Consider the following 19,855-nt stretch of genomic DNA (forward strand, 5'->3'; position numbering starts at 1 on the left):
AAAATATTTTTCTTTTCCTGTTACTTCACCAGCCTAAGAGAACTTAGAAGGATTTTAGCTTTAAAAGAGGAAAAAAACAAAGGTATATAATTTTATTACAGATGTATTATTTAATAGTATTTTTTTAAATGCACTGCACATGCTTTTCCTTTGGAAAGTCGGGTGGTGGGGGGCCGGAGATTTGCACCAAGGACAGAGCTGGGTGGTTTTGTTTTAAACGATTTCTAAGTTTCGGGTGATGTCAGCCTGCGTGTCGTGTGGTTTTTCTCTTTGGTTGAAACCTCTGATGAGGTCTGTCGGGTTCACCGTTCCCTTTGGGTTTAATGCTCCCAGGGACTCCTGGTGGAATGGCCTCTTGGATCATCTCCGCATTCGGATTCACCTTTCTGTTCTGCCCTTTTCGTAGGCACCCACGGGTCCTGGCTGTGGTTGTGTAGCGAGGAGATACAAGTCACTGGGGGGGATTAGGTTTGTCCTGGTGTGGAGGGATAGGACGATGCCTTTTAAAGCTGTGGGCTGACAGGAGACTGAGATGGTGCTTAGGTCTGGGGCTGGCCCCGGCAAGGGGCTGACGTGTTGCATTGGCAGGGGGGTGAATTTCACCCCGGCCCACAGGAAGTGATGCGGGAGGATTCCCTGCCGCCCGCCACTGTGCCAGGCATTCTGGGAAGTGGCGGGGTGGATCTAGAGCCCTTGGCTGCTGGAGGTGCTGCAGGTTGCCCTTCCCGCAGGAGTCTCAGTACTAGACCCAGATCCAAACAGCCCCAGAGATAATCGCTGGCCCCTCTGATGAGGCAAACCTGAACCCTGGATCCAGCCCCCTCTAAGCTTTGGGGACTGTCCCGCTGCCAGAGGACCCTTCTTTGTCGTCAGTTGTCTTCCTCTCCCCGGCTCAGATCCCTTCTCTCTGACACGCAGTGGGAGTAGCTGTGCTGAACTCGCCCCATGAAGGCCCTGTCTACGCTGGGGTTCAAGCCCTGACAGCAGACAGGGCTAATGGCCCCTCCCAGAGATACCCCTGGGACTCTTCACCCCCCTTTGCAGGGTGAGGTGCTTTGGGCAGGCTAGAATCCCCCTACAATGCTCCCCAGGTTGCTCCCCCAGCCCAGGGCAAGCCCCCTCCAGCCTGAGCCTGGGGATCAGACTTTGCCCCCGCGTTCCCGAGTTGCTGGCTGAGCACTGGGCCCCTTTCACGGACTTACTTGTCTCCCTCCCCCATACGGTTCCTTAGCCGCAGGGCCCAACGGCACGAGCCCAGGCAAGCGCAACGGGTGTGCGGACGAGAGGGAGCGTCAAAGCGCTCTCGGCACGAGGCTCCCCGCCTGCCGCCCTGCTGCAGCACCCTGCCCCTGAAACAGAGAGGCAAGCGGCCACTTGTCTCTTGTGCCCAGCACTAACTGAGCGGAGCTGGGGGGAGTTAGTGCAATACGTGCTTGTGAACACTAGCTGGTGCCGTTTGGCAAGGCAGCTCTGCTCCCTAGAGCTCTGCGCTTATCACTACAGCCCCGCAGTGCCGCCAGGTGATAAACGGGGTCTTTCCCTGTAGAGCAACTCGCTAACCCTTGGAGGGGAGAAGGATCTATGCAGCTTGGCCTCCTCCTGGCTGGCTCTGAAGGGGGTTCCCCTGGGATTGGCGCGATCGCAACAGCTCCTTAGCCGGGGTCATTTGGCATGTGGCTAAACCTGCCAGGGGTAGCGCCAGGCCAGCTCACCTCACTTGTAGGCTGGACTCCTGACCCACCCAGGAGGCCTGGCAACGTGTCGGTAAGAAACCCAGCTCTCTTGTTCCGAAAACCAGTGCCCTAGAAAGAGCGGCTGGGTTGACAAACTTAACTCAGGTGAAACTAAGAGAGATGGATTATTGATCCTCCCTAGGATAGGACGGTGGCAGGGAGGAGGGGGGGGACTTATGCGGGTTGTTCTTCCGTCTCTGCTTATATGGCTCCCCGTCCCATCCCTTCTCTCCAGCATGGTGCTGGCCATTAGCTTTGACTGCAGTGTGGCGAAGGTCAGATGGTCTGTTCAGAGCCTCTTGAGTCTGGGCTCTTGCCGAGCTGTTAAAGGCAGAATGAGCAGGGGTAGAAACAAGAGGGACTGGTTTATTGGCAGCTGGGCAGCTTCACCCTGGCGGCTTCTTTAGGAAACCTGCAGTGGTGGCAGGGTCCGTGGAGCAGTGACTCTAGGGTACGCCGCGTTTCCCTTTGGTTGTCGGTTCAAATGCAGCTCAGGTCGGCAGTGACTGTGGGTCTGTCTACACTGCACGGTAAACCCAGGCTCAGACTCACATTTGGGCCCAACCCCCCTGCCATCCACACACAAATCAGTCAGGACCTACCTGGGACGGTTGGGGGGCGGGGCGGGTGTAAGCCTGAGCTCCACTGTGATTCGGGTCCAAGCCCTGTCATTTTGCAGTGTGGATGCAGTTCAAGCTGCAGACCCGAGTCAGAAGGTCTGCCCAGTGCAGTATGGGCCTGTTAGCATGGCTGTGAGCCCTAGGTCCAGCACTTGTAAACCCAAGTTTACCACGCAGTGTGGACACACAAGCATGGGCTTGAGTCCATAAGCCTGGGTCCCACAGACCCGCGTTTGCAATGCAGTGTAGACATACTCGGTAGGGTCCCAGTGATGCACTGCAGGGCAGACATACTCGGTCGGGTCCCACTGACGGAGGTTCAGCTGCGCAGCCTGGATGTCAGATTTGTCTCTATAAATACCTTTTGAGCAGGTCACCCTGGGCCCTGGCTTGGATCTTCACCTCCGCCTTTTGCCAGCAGTGCCGAGGCGTGACATACAAAGCGAGTCGGCGCTGAACGTTGGAAGGCTCCGTTCAGTTCTGAGCCGCCCACCCCTAGCGGGGACGTCGCCCAGTCAGGCGGCCGTGCAGTGAGGTGGGGTCTCCGAGCACGGCCCTGGGGGGCCAATATGGAGGGTGGATTTTGCCCAGGTGACAAAACCCACCTTCCCACCTGGCGCCACTATTCTGTCTTGGCAGAGATGTCCAGGACTGAATTTCCCTTTGCCCTGCCAGGGTTGCCTGCTTCAGGGCAGAGCTGGCCCGGGGGAAGCTTGCCCATGCTCAGCAGCTCCATTCTTCTTGGCAAGGCAGGAGATGTGAAAACCCCGGCAGGGCTTCCCAGACTAGGGGCTCGCTGATCTCAGCTGGGCTCTAGCCCAAAGGCCAGGAGAAGTTAGGCACAGAAGGGTCTACTATAGCTCGCCTGAGCGCTCAGGGAGTTGGAACAGGGATCTCAGCCCTCTGCTCGCCCCAGCCACCACTCGCTGGGCAAACCCACTGGAGGAAGGGCCCCGATGGGTCATTCGAAGCCATGGGTGGTCCCTTCGAGGCCCTGTCTCCACTGAGCTCCCAGATCCCCTTCTCCCCTTCCCAGAGCAGCACGGAGGTTGTTGCCAGGTTTCCAAGGGCCATATCCGCAGGCAGGGTGGTTTACAAGGTTTCGCTCACCTGATTAAAGGCCTGTCTAGAAGCCACGCTAGGTCCGTTCTGCCAAGAACCCGTGTCCAAAGGTGAGTCCCGCTTCCTGGGAAGGCTTGGCCGTGGCTTGCCCGCTGGGCAGGCAGAGCCTGAGTTCCCTGCTCGAATCCCAACTGCTTGCAATACTAAGCAAGGCACCCTCAGCTCTGTCACCACAGCTGGCTCCCAAGTGGCAAGCCCTGAACGTGGCACTAGCACTCCTGGGGCTGTGCCTGGAAAGCTGGAGCTGAGCCCCTTGAAAGGCTCAAGCTTGTTCTTAATTACCCCCCCCCAAACCATACTGCCCCCTGGAGCCATCCACTAGCTCCTAGGTCCTTAAAGCCCACGGGCCAACAGCAGCAATTGCACCTGCCTCTTCTTTGGGGGGGGGGACCTCCCCTCTGACCCACCTTGGCTAAATGATGCCCTGATCTTGCCACGATGGTAGCACAGTGCCCTTCATCTGCCCTGTCTGCTCTAGAGATGCAACTGCCCTCCCTCCCCCGGTTACAACCCTGTTTCGTTTTGGAGTGTAGATGGGACCTCAGGCTCATTTTGTAGCCACGCTACGGCACCGCTCTAACCCAGTTCCAAAACGCTGGCAGCAACCCGTCTCCGCTCCGCCACGCAGCCCTGGTGTAGCCAGCCCGGAGACCAGCCGGTCTGGAACTGTCACCGGGACGCGGCTGTGTCGGGAGAACCCTTCGACTGTCTGATGTACCAGTAACCAGAGGGTCCTGTTTGCCCTCACCCTGCACCTCGCACAGTCATTTGGGTGTAAAACGCTACCAGATCAGACCAGGCGTGTTTCACACACTCAGTGCACTCGTGCAAACGACTGGCACGGGGGTGACAGGCCCATCTGATCTCGGCTCCTGAATACAGTTGAGCCCCCTCTGCCCAAGTAAAGCCAAACTGTGTTCGAATCAAACACTGATCCTAGAGTTCGGGGAGGTGGCGGGAACGTATCACCTTTCTGCTCATAAAGCCCTCCAGTCTTAAAGCAACCGAGAGAAGAAAAGCATTTTCCCCTTGGTCGCATTGTTCCTCATCATGGTAATGTTTCTTTTGGGACGGGGGAGGGCAGTGAGCCGCCCTCCCCCCTTTTGCAGTCTGTCTCGGTTGCAGTATGGGGGTGTCAGTTTCTGCCTGGGCTCTATTCTTCATTCATTTGCAAAAAAAAAAAAAAAAAAAAACCCAAACCAAGCCATGGCTCCATTGGACACCTGTAAGTGTTTGTCCACGGGTGGATTGTGTCCCATGGTCTCGTTTCTGAGTTTCACACCGTCTCTGCAGTATTACGTTGTTGGGGGTGGTCTGTGCCGTTTTTGTTGTTCCTGTCCCCTGGACGCTGCAAGATGCCACCCCCTCCCCGGGGTGGGAACTGTTTCTGTCTGAGGGTTTGGTTTTGGTTTTCTGGTTTTTTGCCCTGCTCTCTGTCTCGCTCTCGCTATGGTTTTCAGTTGAGTATTTTGTAATCTGTTACACTGTTTGTCCTTGTGTAAATAAAACTGTTTCTGGCAATACCCGCTGGTGGCGCTGGCGTGCGTGGGTTTGTTTGGGGTTGTACCTTTCCGCCAAGCCTGCCAGGGCCCGAACAGGGCCGCACCAGCCCTGAGTTTCACCTCCATTAAGGCTCCTGCAGCGGAGTTGGGGGCTGCCATTGGATTTTGATTACTGGCCTGATTTTCAGAGGTTTCCTGCAGCATCAAGGGGATTTGATGGCCCTTTCCACTGTCAGAAAGGGGCTGTGCAGCAACTCACCGGGTCGGAAGGCTGGTCTAGTCGGTAGGACACTGGAAGGCACTCTAGCCACCTGGGTGCTCATCCCAGCTCTGCCGTGTGGACTGGGGAACGTTGCTTCAACTTGCTGGGCCTCAGTTTCCCACCTGATACTGCCCTAGCTCCCACAGGGGTTGGTGCTTGTGTTAATGAGTAGAGGCACTACAGGGATGGAAGCCTTCGAAGTACACCCACAAATGACTCACCCTGGAAAGGTTTTAAGGGCGGCCGGACTCTCTCTCTGAAAGCTGGTGTAAAAGACTCTCTAAGTTCCGTGAACTGCGTGATGGTCCGGGGGGGTGGGGAGGGGTCGATGGACCAGTTCAGCGGCTGAGTTAAACCCCGTGGCTGGTTCTTTAGAAGGGTTTTGTGGAGAACGACACAGGGCAGGCAAACCCAGACCTGCCCCTCTCACAAAATGGGCTGTGTTGCTAGCAGAAAACCAGCCCCTTTTGCACTGGTTGGGGAATTCCACATGCACCGTCTGTGCTGGTGGGGAGCCTTTGCTCTGCATCATGGCCAGTTCCTCCAGACGGGGGGGGACACATCACGCCCCTTCAAATCCCCATCCCCGCCCAGTGGTGGGGTGGATGAAGAGCGGCTCACTTTGAATGAGGTACCAGGGGTCACACAGGCAGTTCCAGGGTCCTTTATTTGGTTCTCAACACCAGGAATAAATACGTGCAGCCAGCACTTGGCTGTTACCCTGTAGCACCTGGACACCCCAGTCACGGACCAGACCCCTGCTGTGCCAGGCGCTGGCCAAACACATGGCTGAATCACTTCCCCCCCCCCACACACACAATCATCCCCTTCTTCCCCCAATGTTTCAAGTCACAGAGGATTTGCAATGACACAGACAACATACGTGAACAGAAGCATTTTAGCTACAGCCTGTAAGTGCCGCTACCACCGGAGGGAGGTTGGCCTGTGGCCTCGTCACTCAAGGCCTTTGGCCCTGTTAAGGCTAAGTGATGAGACGCTGCTTGGGTCACCGTGACCTTGTCCAACACCTTGGCCTGGTTTCCACCAGCACAACTGATCCCCGGTTTCCAGCTAGTCTGCACCAGCACTTAACAACGTTGCTAGTTTCCTGGCAGTGTGGCCTACCGGCTAGAGAGTGACTGGAGAGTCAGGAGCCCATTCCCAGCTCTGCCACTAGTCTACTGGGTAACCTTGGGCAAGTCACTTCACGGTTCTGGGCCTCAGTTTCCCTAGCTTGAAAAATGGGGATGATGACTTGGTCTTTCATAAAGCGCTCTGAGATCTGCTTCTGAAACGCTCTAGCAATGCGCTAGATGTTAGTCTAGAGACCATAGCTGGAAAGAGGCAACGTACTAAACAATCAAATTGGAAGCAGCTAGAGGATGAGGCCTAGCCAGCATGGATTTGTCAAGAACAAATCATGCCAAACCAACCTCCTTTCCTTCTTCGAGAGGGGTACTGGCCTAGTGAACAGCGAGGGTGCATTAGACATGATATATATTGATTTTAGGAAGGTTTTTAACACAGTCATGCATGACAGTCTTGTAAGCAAATTAGGAAGATGTGGGGTAGATAAAATTACTATATGGTGGGTGCAAAACTGGTTAAAAGCCTGTAGTCAAAGAGTAGTTATCAATGCCTTGCTGTCAAACTGGGAGGATGTATAGTGGGGTCCTGCAGGCGTCTCTCCTACGGCCAGGACCAGTGACTCTGATAGTGGAGTGCAGCATTCGCTTATAAAAGTTGTAGCTGACACTAAGCTGGGAGCAAGGGGCCGAGCCCTTCGGAGGACAGGCTTAGAATTCAAAAGGACCTTGTTAAATCAGTGACTTTGATCTGAAATCAACAAGCTGAAACTCAATAAAGACAAGTGCAAAGTACTTCACTTCGGACGGAAAAAAGCAAATGCACAGCTACAACATGGGGAGTAGTTGGCTAGGTGGCCGTACTGCTGGCAAGGAGCTGGGATCAATCGTGACTCACACATTGAATGTGAAGCCACAAGGGGATGCAGTTGTGAAAAAGGCTAATATCATTCCGGGCTGTAGTAACAGGAGTGTCGTACGTACGACACGGGAGGTAACTGTCCTGCTCTTCTCAGGACTGCCGAGCTCTCAGCTGGAGTGCTGTGTCCCGTTTTGGGTGCCACACTATATGAAAGATGTGGTCGAACAAAACAGAATCCAGAGGAGAGCAACAAAAATGATCAAAGGTTTAGAAAACCTGACCTGTGAGGAAAGGTTAAAAAAAAACTGAGGAAGTTTAGTCTTGCGAAAAGAAGACTGAGGCGAGACCTGATAACAGTCATCAAATATGTCAAGGGCTGTTACAAAGAGGATGGGGATCCACTGTTCTCCATGTCCACGGAAGGTAGGACAAGAAGCGATGGCTTGATCTGCAGCCAGGGAGATTAAGGTTAGATATTAGGGAAAGCTTTCTAACTCTCAGGGTAGTGGAGCTCTGGAATAGGCTTCCAAGGGAGGTTGTGGAACCCCGTCATTGGAGATTTTTAAGAACAGGTTGGACAAATGCCTGTCAGAGATGGTCTAGACGTACTTGGTCCTCTCTGAGCACGGGGGACTGGACTAGATCAGTGTTTCTCAATGCCCGGTCCATGGACTGGTGCCAGTCCCTGAGAGCTCCCTGCCTTTAGGAAGGCAGCAAGATGGTCCCTGGTATCAAAAAGGCTGAGAAACACTGGACTAGATGACCCCTTGAGGTCCCTTCCAGACCCACATTTCTAGGAGCCTATGGTAGTCGCAATGCAGCTGGAGAATAGAGTACCACATTTTCTAGTGCAGATGCACCCGTTGCATTCACACACAACTGTCCCAACCATTGGATGCCCAGGACGAGGTCTTCAGTGCCAGCCAGAACAGTTTCTCTGCAGTCCAGACAGGAAGCTACCAATGTTGGAGCCACAGGGGGCCAGCTAGTCCTCCAAACAGCCCACCTTGCGACACACTGCCTCGTGTTAGGGTCTTACCCAAGACCCCTTGCTCCCAGCACAGATAAACCTCCTTGATGCTAGTGCTCAAGAGGCCAGATTCAAGCTGCTGGTTTATTTGGATCCTTCTCACATGAGGCCCCATCTAAGCCAGAGGAGAACCTGCATTAGCCAAAGCAGGGCTAAGTAACTGTGCTTTCCAGCAAAGTGTTCTAGCCAATGCAATCCTCCTCTAGCCCAGAGCCAGCTGCTCTCATGCACAGCCGCACTGACACACGGGGCTGGACCAGCAGACAGAAAAACAGAATTTGGCCTCTGTTGCATCTAATGACGTTGGAGGCTGGGAGGATGGATGCTGCTACTTGCCGGGAGATTTAGTTTACATGCCTGTGGGTAGTTCCAGCCACGCCCCCTAGGGTGAGTGACCCACCGTCTGTGTGGGTCACTGATGCACTGGACGTGCTACTCGGAGTGTGGCCGGGTCTGCGTGAGAGGGAGCGACCGGACCAGCCACGGAACAAGCGCCACCACCACCCATGGGAAGCTGGCGTATTTCAGAAAGTTCAGGCCGTACCACAGGCCGACATTCTCCGGCTGCGCAGTGTTGTTCAGGCCCTGAAGGGCGGCGAGGGCCAGGCCGGCACCCACAGCTCGCTGCTTCCAGCCGGGTCTCTCGTGCCTCAGCTGGGTGTAGAGGGAGGAGTGGGTGGCCAGCCCCAGGCCCAAGGCTGAGGCTGTGTCCCGGCACAGCGACGCGAAGGGCCTCGTGTCTACGCGGATCCACTCCGGGTTCAAGCACCACTTAGTGGCCAGGTGAATTGACCTAGACGAGCGGTGGAGAAATGTCAGCACCTGAAAGCTCTTCGCGAAGGGCCCCGGCAGTAACTGGCACGGTGAGCGGCCCTGCCGCCCCAGCTCTGAGCTTGTCAGGCCTGCTCAGCCCTGAGGAACTGGCCAGCCCTCCTGTGAGTAATTCAGTAGGACAGCTGGAGTCCACATTGAACCTGGGCCTTAGGGCAGTGCCAGAGAGGAGCTTTCTTCCAGCCCCAGCCCCTTCCCCCTCTGGGGTCACAAAAGGTCCTGTCAGAGGGGAACTGGCCCTTTAAGAGGGTGCAGGGTCCTGCGGACCTATGACTGATTAGCTGCCTCCCACATGGGCTTAAAAGGGGGTACCTGGGCCCCAGAGGGTGGAGTCCTGGAGTGTCAGAGCTGCCAAGGCAGAGCAAGGAAAGGGCCACGGGAGAGACAGGGAAGCTGCAGAGAGCGGAAAGCTCTGCAGGCCCTTCCTGGGACTAGGGAGAAATTTCTGAGACCAGGTGAGAGGCCACCAGCTGACCTTCCTGAGCTGCAGAGCCAGTGCTGGGGGGCTGAGGGCTACGAGACCTGTGGAGTGGCTAGCTGAATGACCCTCCTGCCCTGAAGAGCCAGAGCTGGATGGCTGAGAAGGGCTGAGCTGTTGGTCTGTGTTCTGAATAAATTATGCCCAGAGGTGGCTCCTTGAATTGGGCCAGGAAAGAGCCTGTGCTCTTCTTAGACCTGGACCAAGGGGATGCTGAGGCAGACGCACCGGTGGTGTGCCTGCCTGCCTGCCGCACAGTGGCCCAGGCAGGGCCCCCTTGTCGCCACTCCCCAAGGCACTTTCCAAGAGAGTGGGTGTTATCCTGGTCCCTGGGCATGTTCTCTCTTGGGCAATTCTACCTCCCTCAGCTGGAGTGACTGTGTCGCACCCCGGAGGAAGGGCGGGGATTCCTGTGCATAAAGCCCCGGGGGAAGGAAGATGCCACAGGAAGGTAAGTTGCCAGTAACCTGAGGAGCAAGAACCCGGCGGGTTTGTCTGCCAGGGTCCTGCAGCCGGTCAGGCCACGCTGGGCCTGGGTCTCTCCAATCGGGAAGCCGTGCAAAGGGACCCTCTTCCCATGAGACGCTCACCAGTCGATGTCCACGCCAAGAGCGACCATGCTCCAGTACAGCCCAATGGCGCCCAGCAGCAGGGCCAGCGAAGTGGCAAGGTAGAAACTCAGCTTCCTCTCTGTGGGGACACGGGCCTCCAGCATCCAGCCCAGGGCGGCTCCTAGGCAGCAAAGAGACGCAGGGCAGAGGGGCAGGGAGTCTTGGCCAGCAGCAGCCTGAGGACTGGGACGGTGAGGAAGGGGCTGTAACTTGAGCAAAGAGTCTGATGCTGCCCGGCAGTGAGGGAGGAGGGTGCTGGCCACAGGTCCCTGCCGATGAGGGGAAAGAGGGCTCAGACACCACCAGCTGAGCGGGTCCTGAGGAGCTGATGGTTGCTGGATTCCCGCTGCTCGGGTCAGCTGGGGCTCAAGGTGACGGCTCACACAGGGAGGGGTAAGTGTAACCCACTGCCTGCCATCCGCCAAGCCTGCTGGAGCTGTGCTGGCCACCGAGGGTGGGCTCGGAGAGGGGAGGGTTAGCAGACTCTTAGGGCCCATCAGCCCCAAGCGGATGATTGCAGTGACCTACCCGAGCCTGATGGCGGCAGGGCAGATGGATGCGCCCCAGCGGGAGAGGCGCTAGCCAGATCCCTTCTCAGGGACAGCACCTGCCTCCTGAGGACAAGTCTCCCACCTATGCTGCCTCCTCTCCCACGAGACCCCAGTGGCACCCTCCTCACTGGGGCTTAGAGCAGGCTTGCGGCAAGGCTGCAGGCTAACTTGGCCAGACCAGCGTGACCAGGGCCAGATCACATGGAAACCGAGTAGAGAAGCCGTGCTGGGACCTAGGCCAGACCGCGCTGGTGCCAGCCACGAGGGCCTGCCAAACGGCTCGGCTAGTACAGCCCCCAGCCCAGATGGGGCCAGTGTCTGAACGCAGTCACCGCCTCCTTTCCTCTGGGTGACAGCCAGACAGCCTCCTCCCTCTGCCTGCCAGGCCCAAAGCGTGCCAGGCCCACCGCCCTCCCAGCCTCCCCTGGATCTACTAACCAGCCACAATGCCGCCCAACACCTGGTGGGGGAAGTGCGCCAGGATGAAGATGCGTGAGAGCCCCACAGCCAGCAGGAGGCAAAAGTAGACCACGAAGGGGGTTAGCTTCACCAGCCGGCTGTTGGGGGGGGAAAAGTAGACCACGAAGGGGGTAAGTCCAGGTTCGTACCACCAGGGTACCTGAGCACTGCATGGTTTGGTCCTAGTCACCAGCGAGTCTGATCCCCTTTGCCCTGCACCGTGAGCAGTCACTTGCACTGTGACAGCCGTTCTGAACGCTCTGTGCTGGTGGGAGCGACCGTGTGAGGTACAGGGCGCTGGAGAACTGGGCCAAAGAAGAGGGGCAAAAACGCTTATACGTGAGGCAAAAAAAGAGAGTCGAAGGGAAGCAGGAAACTGCAACAAACTGGTGAATTTTTGGCAGAGATTTTTCTTGGGTTTGTGGGAATTGCCCCCAATTTTTCAGAGGGTTGTTTTCTTTTTTGCAATAGTCACTCACAGCGGGACGGGGGCACGTGGCCAAAGGCCAAGTGCTACATTTCCTGGAAATGGTCCCATTTTTGCCAGGGGCTTCCCAGTCGCTCACTAAAACCCTGTGTGATACAGCGTGGCCAGAAGGCAGCAGGAGAATGATCTAGGAGAGAGATGTAAGTCCCAGGAAAAAGAGAAGCCTTATTCCCTGTAGAGGGAAGAAAGGTTTCTATAGATTAATTAAAAGCACCTGAAGCCAATTAGAGCACCTGAAACTAGTCACCTGATTAAAACCACCCTGCTTCAATCAGCCAGGGGAAGGAGTTGGAGCAGAGTGCAGTTTGGAGAAGTGCTGTGGCTGGCTAGAAGACCAAGACCCTAGGTAAAGAGACACCTGGCTTGTGCAGAGAGAGGGCAGGAAGCCCCACAAGCTGAAGAGCAGGAGAGGGAAGTAGCTCAGGGGAAGGAAGCACTAGTTCAAGTGGTTTATCACTACCCCTAGGGCCCCTGCGCTGGGACCTGGAGTAGAGGGCGGGCCTGGGTCCCTCCCTCTCCACTACCCTTCTCTCGGTTACTAGTAGGACAGTAGATACACTAGTTCAGGGGCAGGAAACTGCACCCTGAACCCCCCTCCAAGAAGGGGAAGGGCGGGACCCATCGTAAATCATACCGGCAATTTGCTACACCTGTCTTGGGCCCCAAGCCAGCAAAACATGAACGCCCAGATTTGGAAGGTATTTCGGTGATGCTGCACTGAGTGGTGTGATGCCCAACTGATTTGGGAGCCTTAAGTCTCCTTTTCAAAAGGGATGTAGGCACTTAGCCCAGACTTAAGGCTCCTAAATCAGTTGGGCACTGCAACGCTGAGTGCAGCAATGCCTAAATACCTTTAAATATCTGGGCCTTAAGCCCTTGGTTAAGTCCCTCCCTGCTCAGCACAGCTCTTATGCACATGCTTATCTGTAGACGCACGTTCAAGTAGATTTAAGTGCTCCCTGAACAGCTAGGCACATGTATAAATGTTTTGCTGAATAGGGACCGCCTGCTGAATCGGGGCTTAGTTTAATAATACAATTAGCTAACATGGTATTAAGCCCCTCCTAGCACCTAGTGGAGACAGGGTTTAACACCTTTCAGACATGTTGGGTTTGACTACTACTAGCTGTGACAGATGCAGTGTTTTGGCAGCATGGAATACAGCACGATCGCTCTCCCGTTAGGCCAGGAAAACAATTGCTAGGCGGCCCATGACGCTACACGACAGTCTCGGAATATTCCATATGGCCGTAGCATCTGTCACATCTCAATATAATCGTCTTTGAACATTCTGTGCTTCCAACGCATTGCATCTCTCACCCCAGCAATTGCATTTTTAGACACCCGGGGGACAGATTCTTCGCTGGCCTGGACAGCACGAGCTGGGGATGAAATGCTACCAGATCTGAATGGCTGTAGCTTTCCACCTGCTTTGGGGGCAATGAAGCCTCGGGCCCTAGGGGACTGATCCTGATTGGGGGGCTCAGGGCACTACTGTAGCACTAACTATAAAGATAACCAATAGGGTAATAGTTGTACCCATTGGAATAGGACAAGCCGCAGGCTAGACCTGTACAGCAGGGCTCAGCTGTGTTACGACAGCCTCCAGGCAAATGCCCACCCTGCCAACAGTGGGGTGTCGGGGAACTGCCCGTCCCAGGGCCCCTGCGGTACCTACCTAGTGGAGTGTTGGGATGCCAATGCCGTGAGAGCAGTGGCGATGGGCCACAAAGCTGCCCCTGTGATCATGCAATGGCCGGAGGGGCTACCTGCATAAAGGGAACACGAGAGGTTAAATAGTTTTCCTGCCTGTATCTGTGAGAGGATAGTTAGGATCTGGAGGTAGCATGGCCTAGTGGGTAGGGCACTGGACTAAAAATCAGGAGACCTGGATTCTATTTCCAGCTCGGCAGGGGGACCATGGGGGGGGGGGGGGGGCGGCAAGTGTGCACCTCAGTTTCCCCATCTATGAAACAAGAGATAATGACACTGACCTCCTTCGTAAGGTGCTGTGAGATCTACTGATGAAATGTGCCAGGAAAGAGCTGAGTGTTAGTCGTCTCCTTGGGGAACGAAGGGGTACTGACCCATTTGGCAAGACTGTTTGTAACCAAGTCACACAGCCAGTCTGGCCCCCAGTAAAATCCATCGGCCTGTGCTGAAACCACCACTGCTAGGGACTCCTGGCCAGATCCTCAGCTGGTGAAAACTGGAGTAGCGCCCCAACAGAGGGGCTGGCCCTCACAGTCTTATTCTCTGCTCACTTAACACCAGTGTAAACAGGGAGTAGCTTCAGGGAAGTGGCTAGTGTTACCCTAGTATGAGAGGGGAACTGAGGCCAGAGAAGGGTGGCAGTATCAAGGAGATCACGGTACTATAAAATGCTGCATTCAAGCTGCATTGTTTCTATGACTTAGATCTGGGCGGACTTCTGGGTTCTGTGGCTGGTGCATTAACCTGCACCCCCAACACTATAATGTCATGGGAAAGGTGTGGTCAAGAATGGCCTCAGGTCTCCCGCTCTTCTGGCTGCTAGCACTCAAGGTTCTCATTGCATGAGTATCCGCTCCCCAGATGCATGGAAACAGAACCTTCCTTAGAGCCATCTGCCCTCGTGGGCTGGCACCCAGCCACCGGGGCAGGAGACTGGGGCTTCACGGGGCAGAGGGGAGGGAATGGTGATCCCAGGGAAAGGAGCTGGAGGCTGGACTTTCAGGGCAAGGGGGAAGTCAGGCTGGAAAAACCAAGCAAGATTCCCCTTCATTCCACTGCCTGCTGTCAGACAGCAGACCTTCCCAGGGATTTCCTGGCCTAGAAGCAGGCAGTGATATTTATTACTTGCCAGTGTTGATGGCACAGATTTCACTTCCCACCGTTCACTAATGTGTTCTGCTGAGAATCACAGGCTGATTAATGGCCTTACAGCTGAGCTCTGTCTCTCTCGTGCCATGACCCAACCGACTGGTTACTTAAGGCTGGGGCACTGTCTGCGCTGTCCCATCTCCAAGGCCTGGACAAAGTGGGCTGCAGAACAACACGTTGAGCACCGTCAGTCCACCAGTGCAGACGGGGCCTGCAGCCGGCCACATTCTATAGATGCCCAGGGCCCGGCAATATCCTCCTCGCAGATGGCATGAGCCCTCTGACGACAGTGGCAGTCGGATCAGGCCCCGAGAGCCCACTGCCGCTTAGTCCTCAGAAATCAAGGTGGATCTGAGGCTGCCTTTGTGTAACTAGCCACCCGAGAGACTAGGAAGGAGCTTGTGTGCGTCCCATTAGAAATCCCCTCTGGCCTCCTTTTAGGACTGCCTATTACACAACAATCAACAACAATGACCTCATTGATTGCCCTCTTCATCTGTAAAAAGAACAGGAGTACTTGAGGCACCTTAGAGACTAACAAATTTATTTGAGCATAAGCTTTCGTGGGCTACAGCCCACTTCATCGGCTGCATGCAGTGGAAAATACAGTAGGATGGTTTTATATACGCAGAGAACATGAAACAATGGGTGTTAACTCTTGTTATAGTGTGCATGGTAACACCCATTGTTCCATGTTCTCTGCATATATAAAACCGTCCTACTGTATTTTCCACTGCATGCAGCCGATGAAGTGGGCTGTAGCCCACGAAAGCTTATGCTCAAATAAATTTGTTAGTCTCTAAGGTGCCGCAAGTACTCCTGTTCTTTTTGCGGATACAGACTAACACGGCTGCTACTCTGAAACCTCTTCATCTGTGGATCTCAAGGCACTTTACAAAAGGAGAGTAGGAATCCTCATGGCCATTTTACAGATGGGGAAACTGACGCAGCGGGACATTAAGTGGGCAGGCCTTCTGTAATGAGGGGACTCTCTTCCAGTGATGGTACAGGGGTGTCAATCAGCTGTCCTGGCCAAATTCCAATGCTGAGTGTTGCCTTCTGCTTCCCTAAATTCCTTCTTCAGTTTCAATTCAGTACCACATGCTTCACTTCCCATCCTGAACGCTTATGTAACAAAGCTATGCGCTGTTAATCAGCCGCCACGTTCCCCTCTCAGAGGGGATTGCATGTCAGTGGTTGGTAATGTGATTCCTGTGTATGTGCATGTGCTGAAAAGCACTTTGCAATCCTTTGGGAGGAAGGGGCTATGGGAATATAGGACACCGCTGTTAAGAACAGTGGTACTTTCCAGAGACATACAAGCTGAAACTTTAGCCATCTTAATAACCAACCTGGCCCTGTTTCACAGGAGACAGGGAACTGGCGAAGCAGGACCTTTTCCTTGCTGGAGAGCCCAGATTCATAGACCCACCAGAATGGCCGTTCACCAAACAAGAACCTAGGGGCAGAAAGAGGAGACAGAGCTGTGAAGGCTAAAAAACAAAATGCCCAAGTCTCCCAGAAGCCACATCCTCTCTGGAGCCAATAGCCCCATGGGACACAGTTGAGGGCAAAGCCTGATCTATAACTTAGTGTACATCAGGGCTGATATGTGACCTCAGTGCTGGCCGGGTCCTTTCCCTCTAGATGGCTGGGGAAGCAGGTCAGCTGATTCTGGTTCCTGGTTTTGATAAGTCTGCCCAGTCAGCAGGCCTGTGACCATTGCCCAGGGATCTCCCAGCAGCACACTGCCCGGCATATGAGCCAGTCTGTTCCGACTGACACCCAAGTAACTCCACGGACGGCAGCAGAGCAACGCTGGGTCCGCACCAGTGTAACTGAGCTCAGGATCTGGCTCGGCGTGCCTGCGATTGCTATTTGCTGGGTTATTAAGAGAACGCCTGAAGGTTATAAAAGAAGAGGAGTAGGAAGAGAGTGGAGAGGAGCAGAGGAAGAGGCAGGAAGAGAGAGAGTAGAAAAGAGGAACGTAGGGAAGTAGAGGCGAGCTAGGTGATATTTATGGGCTGTGTGGGCCTGACCCATAGCCCACTGAAGTCAATGGAGCATCCTATTTTGATGGGAATAGGATTGGGCCTGACTCAAAGCTCAGCAGAGTCAATGGACAGCCTCCCATTGATTCCTATGGGCTTTGAGTCAGTTCTAAGAGCATATATAAAGCGGGGAGGAGCATACACTGCTTCAGACCTTCCATGGCTCTTGGCAGCGCTGGGTGCCACTGAAGTCCTGAGCCTCTTTGACCCCCACACTCTTTGCTCCTTGGTGAGCACAGCCACCTGTCCAGGAGCATTAAAGTCGGGTGAGGTGGCAGGAGCAGGGCCCTGTAATCATGATGACTTTTCTAGCTGCTGTTGCTGCACTTTCCACCGGGGATCTGGAGTCATGCTCGGATCTTTCTGCCTCTGCCACTGTCGTTAGTAATGGCTGGGATTTAGCTGATGCATCTGTTGTAAGGCAGAAACACTGGCTCACTCTCCCACAGTTGGGCTAATGGGAGTGGGTACTTTTAAGTGGCAGTAGAACATAGGAGTGTAGGAACTGCTACAATGGATCAGACTGGTGGATCCATCCAGTTTCCCCGCTTGGATGGTGGGCAATTCTGGATGCTTCAGAAGACGAAACCATGCAGTGAGCAGATTTTATTTTTTAAGGGGAAGCACATGATTTGGCAGGGAGTGGCTTTGTCTCACTCTGCTTCCTTATTGCAGGAGCAGTGACTCATGCTTCCCGTAAAAGTGGCGATGCCGGCAAGACAGCGTGTGCCTTGCTCAGTTTTCCTAGAACAACATAAAAACCGATCGCTGGGAAGATGGGTTTCATTAGTAATAACATCCTGAGCACATGGGTCTCTTGGTCCAGGAAGTCTGCTACCTGGGGCAGTGCAGGGGATTCTGCCCCTGAGCTGTGTACGTGTCTATCGGAATGTCTTGGAAGAGACCTTTCCTCACCATTTAGCCACTATATTGAGCCACTCGGAGATTAAACCGATCCACAGCACTGCCACCCCGACCTTCCGGTCCAGAAAATACGCCAGGGGGAAAAAGACGATGAAGATACATTTGGGATCGGCCAGGCAGGTCACCCAAAGCCAGAACCTCTCCAGCCAGGGCGGCCCGGCCTGCAGCCTCTCGGCAAACAGAACTCCGCTGCTGTACAAGGCGTCCATGGCGGCGAGGCTGAAAGGAGAGGGGAGAGCGTTAGCCTGGCCTGGACCCGCGACCCACCCGCCATGGCATGGGGGGCGCAACTTTAACCCCCCCCAGTTTGTGTGACACGGGGGAGGGGCTGCGTGCCTGGGCTGAGGCAGAACAAGGGGCCGGGCCGATGAGAAAACAGGTGCCCCCAAGGGACAGGGAAGCCTGCCCCCCAACCCCCTTCCCTTGAGACTTCCCCTTTAAGGCGGGGGGGGGGCACCCGAGACAGGGAAGCCCGGCCCCCCTCACACCTCTCCCTCCCCCAAACCTTCCCCTTTAACGCATTTCCTCCTCCAAGGGGCTCACGGGGCCTGTCCCACCCCCCCAACGAGCCGCGTGAGGCTGACGCAGGACTCGAACCCGGCTCTCCCCAGCCCCGCCCCCCCCGGCTCGTGCCCTAACCACCGGGCCGCCCCCTTCCCTTCCCTCGGCCCGCGCGCCGCCCCCGCCATTGAGTCCTTCCCGGCCGCCCCCGCCCCCTTCCCTTCCCTTCCCTCGGCCCGCGCGCCGCGCCCCCCCCCCCCACGCGCCCCTGAGTCCTTCCCCGCCGCCCCGTTACCCGGCAGCTCCCGGATGGTGACGCTCCCGCCCTCCCGCTCGGGCGGCGCGCCCCCTGCCCCGCGCCTACATTTCCCAGAGGCCTCAGCGGCCGCCGGGGTTCTACGGGGCGGGGGCGGGGCCGCAGCTGGTGCGCCACGCGCGCTCCGTGCCCCCGCCGGGCCCCGGCTGTGTGGCCGGCCGCGCCCCTCCGCCCGCCTCGTCCTCTTCCGCCCAGGCCGCGCCTCGTCCTCTCCTCCTGTGCCCCCGATGTCCCGTCACACGCCCCCTAAGTCAGCTCCTGGACCCAAATCCAACCCCTGCCCCCACCAGTTCCACCTGTAGCCCCCCCCGGCAGTCATTCCACCCTGTAGCCCCCCCTCCTTCCAGATGCATCCCCTAAACTGGCGCAGATCCCACTGACCTCTTTCTCCTTATGCCCCACTCCTACCTGTATCCCAAATCTCCCCCCTCTCTGCCCTGTTTCCCTCCCTACACCCCAACCCTACCCGCTATATCCGTCCCGTGCCCCACTCCCAGCCTCCCTCCTCCCCTGTACCTCCAAACCCACACCATGCACCCCCTGCATTTAGAGTGACCAGCTAGCAAGTGTGAAAAATTGGGACAGGGAATGGGGGGTAATAGGTACCTCTATAAGACAAAGCCCCAAATATCGGGACAGTCCCTATAGAATTGGGAAATCTGGTCACCCTGCCCGCATTTATAATCTCATTCTCTAATCTGGGCCCTCAGTCCCATCTAGCCTGCTCTTACTCCCGTGCCTGAGTCAATGTGCCTTCAGTTCCATCTTGTTCAAACCAGGGGTCGGCACCACCATGTTGTGCGACGGACACTTGACAAAATTACCATACTTAATGACTGACGGACGGACGGACAGACGGACGGGGGTTGTCATTCAGAGTCATTCAATGTTTCTTGAAAAATTACCACGGACCTGAAAATTTTTACCACGGACACGTTGCTGACCTCTGGTTCAAACCCAGTAAAGCAGTAAATTAAATCTAAACAAGATTTTTTGGGGAAGGGGAAGTAACCAGCGTATTAAGTCACATAAAACCACTGGGAGATACTAGAAACCTTAAAAAGAAAAGGAGGACTTGTGGCACCTTAGAGACTAACAAATTTATTTGAGCATAAGCTTTCGTGAACTACAGCTCACGAAACCTTGCGTGAAGTGCATGTCTATGCTATTATTTATGTACTGCTATAGTGCATAGTAGCCCCACTGGGAAGTTTTCTCTTAAAGGTGACCTGCAAAGGGGTGGGAGGGAAGTAGGTTTATGCCATTGTTTGCTGCTCTGGACTGGGATGTTTAAGAAGATTTTGGGGGGTTCCCCCTCTTTTTACAAAAAAAGTCTTCCCGGCTGCTTCTTTATGTTCAAAATGTAAGTATTTCCTATCCTGGAAAACTCTGTGGATGACTGGAGGACTAGACAAGATTTGATATCTCTAAACAGGGAAGGGGGGTAGGGGAGTAAACCTTCCATCCTTTCTGGCAGAGGAGGAGTTCCTTTCAGGCTGCCTTTCTCCATGATTAAGAAGCAAAAATGAGCACACACCCGATTTAAAACAAAAAATCTTTGTAGGTCA

At 55.1% G+C, this 19,855-nt stretch overlaps 1 protein-coding gene across 4 annotated transcripts; it reads right to left on the reverse strand.

Annotated features, from left to right (window-relative positions):
* Positions 1 to 5,887: 5,887 nt before the first annotated feature.
* Positions 5,888 to 17,679, reverse strand: G6PC3 (glucose-6-phosphatase catalytic subunit 3). Of its 4 annotated transcripts, none has more exons than XM_043536583.1 (7): positions 17,462 to 17,595; positions 16,701 to 16,789; positions 15,848 to 15,954; positions 13,312 to 13,402; positions 11,126 to 11,244; positions 10,116 to 10,257; positions 5,888 to 9,009 (listed from the first exon to the last, which is right to left on the reverse strand). In XM_043536583.1, the coding sequence occupies exons 1-7, from the start codon at positions 17,462 to 17,464 to the stop codon at positions 8,649 to 8,651; spliced, it is 912 nt and encodes a 303-aa protein (XP_043392518.1). In that variant the 5' UTR covers positions 17,465 to 17,595; the 3' UTR covers positions 5,888 to 8,648. The 4 variants fall into 4 exon arrangements, with proteins under 4 accessions (XP_043392518.1, XP_043392517.1, XP_007061962.2 ...); XM_043536582.1 differs by having other exon boundaries at positions 16,689 to 16,789; XM_007061900.4 differs by lacking the exon at positions 16,701 to 16,789 and having other exon boundaries at positions 17,462 to 17,679.
* Between the last annotated feature and the right edge of the window lie 2,176 nt (positions 17,680 to 19,855).

Source organism: Chelonia mydas, chromosome 27 (assembly GCF_015237465.2).
Source record: "Chelonia mydas isolate rCheMyd1 chromosome 27, rCheMyd1.pri.v2, whole genome shotgun sequence".
Taxonomy (NCBI): domain Eukaryota; kingdom Metazoa; phylum Chordata; order Testudines; family Cheloniidae; genus Chelonia; species Chelonia mydas.

Bases quoted from the DNA above. Each gene is read 5' to 3' on its own strand.
- G6PC3 (XM_007061900.4), bottom strand. From the start codon at position 17,679: ATGGACGCCTTGTACAGCAGCGGAGTTCTGTTTGCCGAGAGGCTGCAG. The intron at 13,403-15,847 runs GTTGGTTATTAA...CCCTTTATGCAG, and splicing joins CTCCTGTGAAACAGGGCCAG to GTAGCCCCTCCGGCCATTGC. The intron at 9,010-10,115 runs GTGAGCGTCTCA...CCGCTCGTCTAG, and splicing joins CTTGGCGTGGACATCGACTG to GTCAATTCACCTGGCCACTA.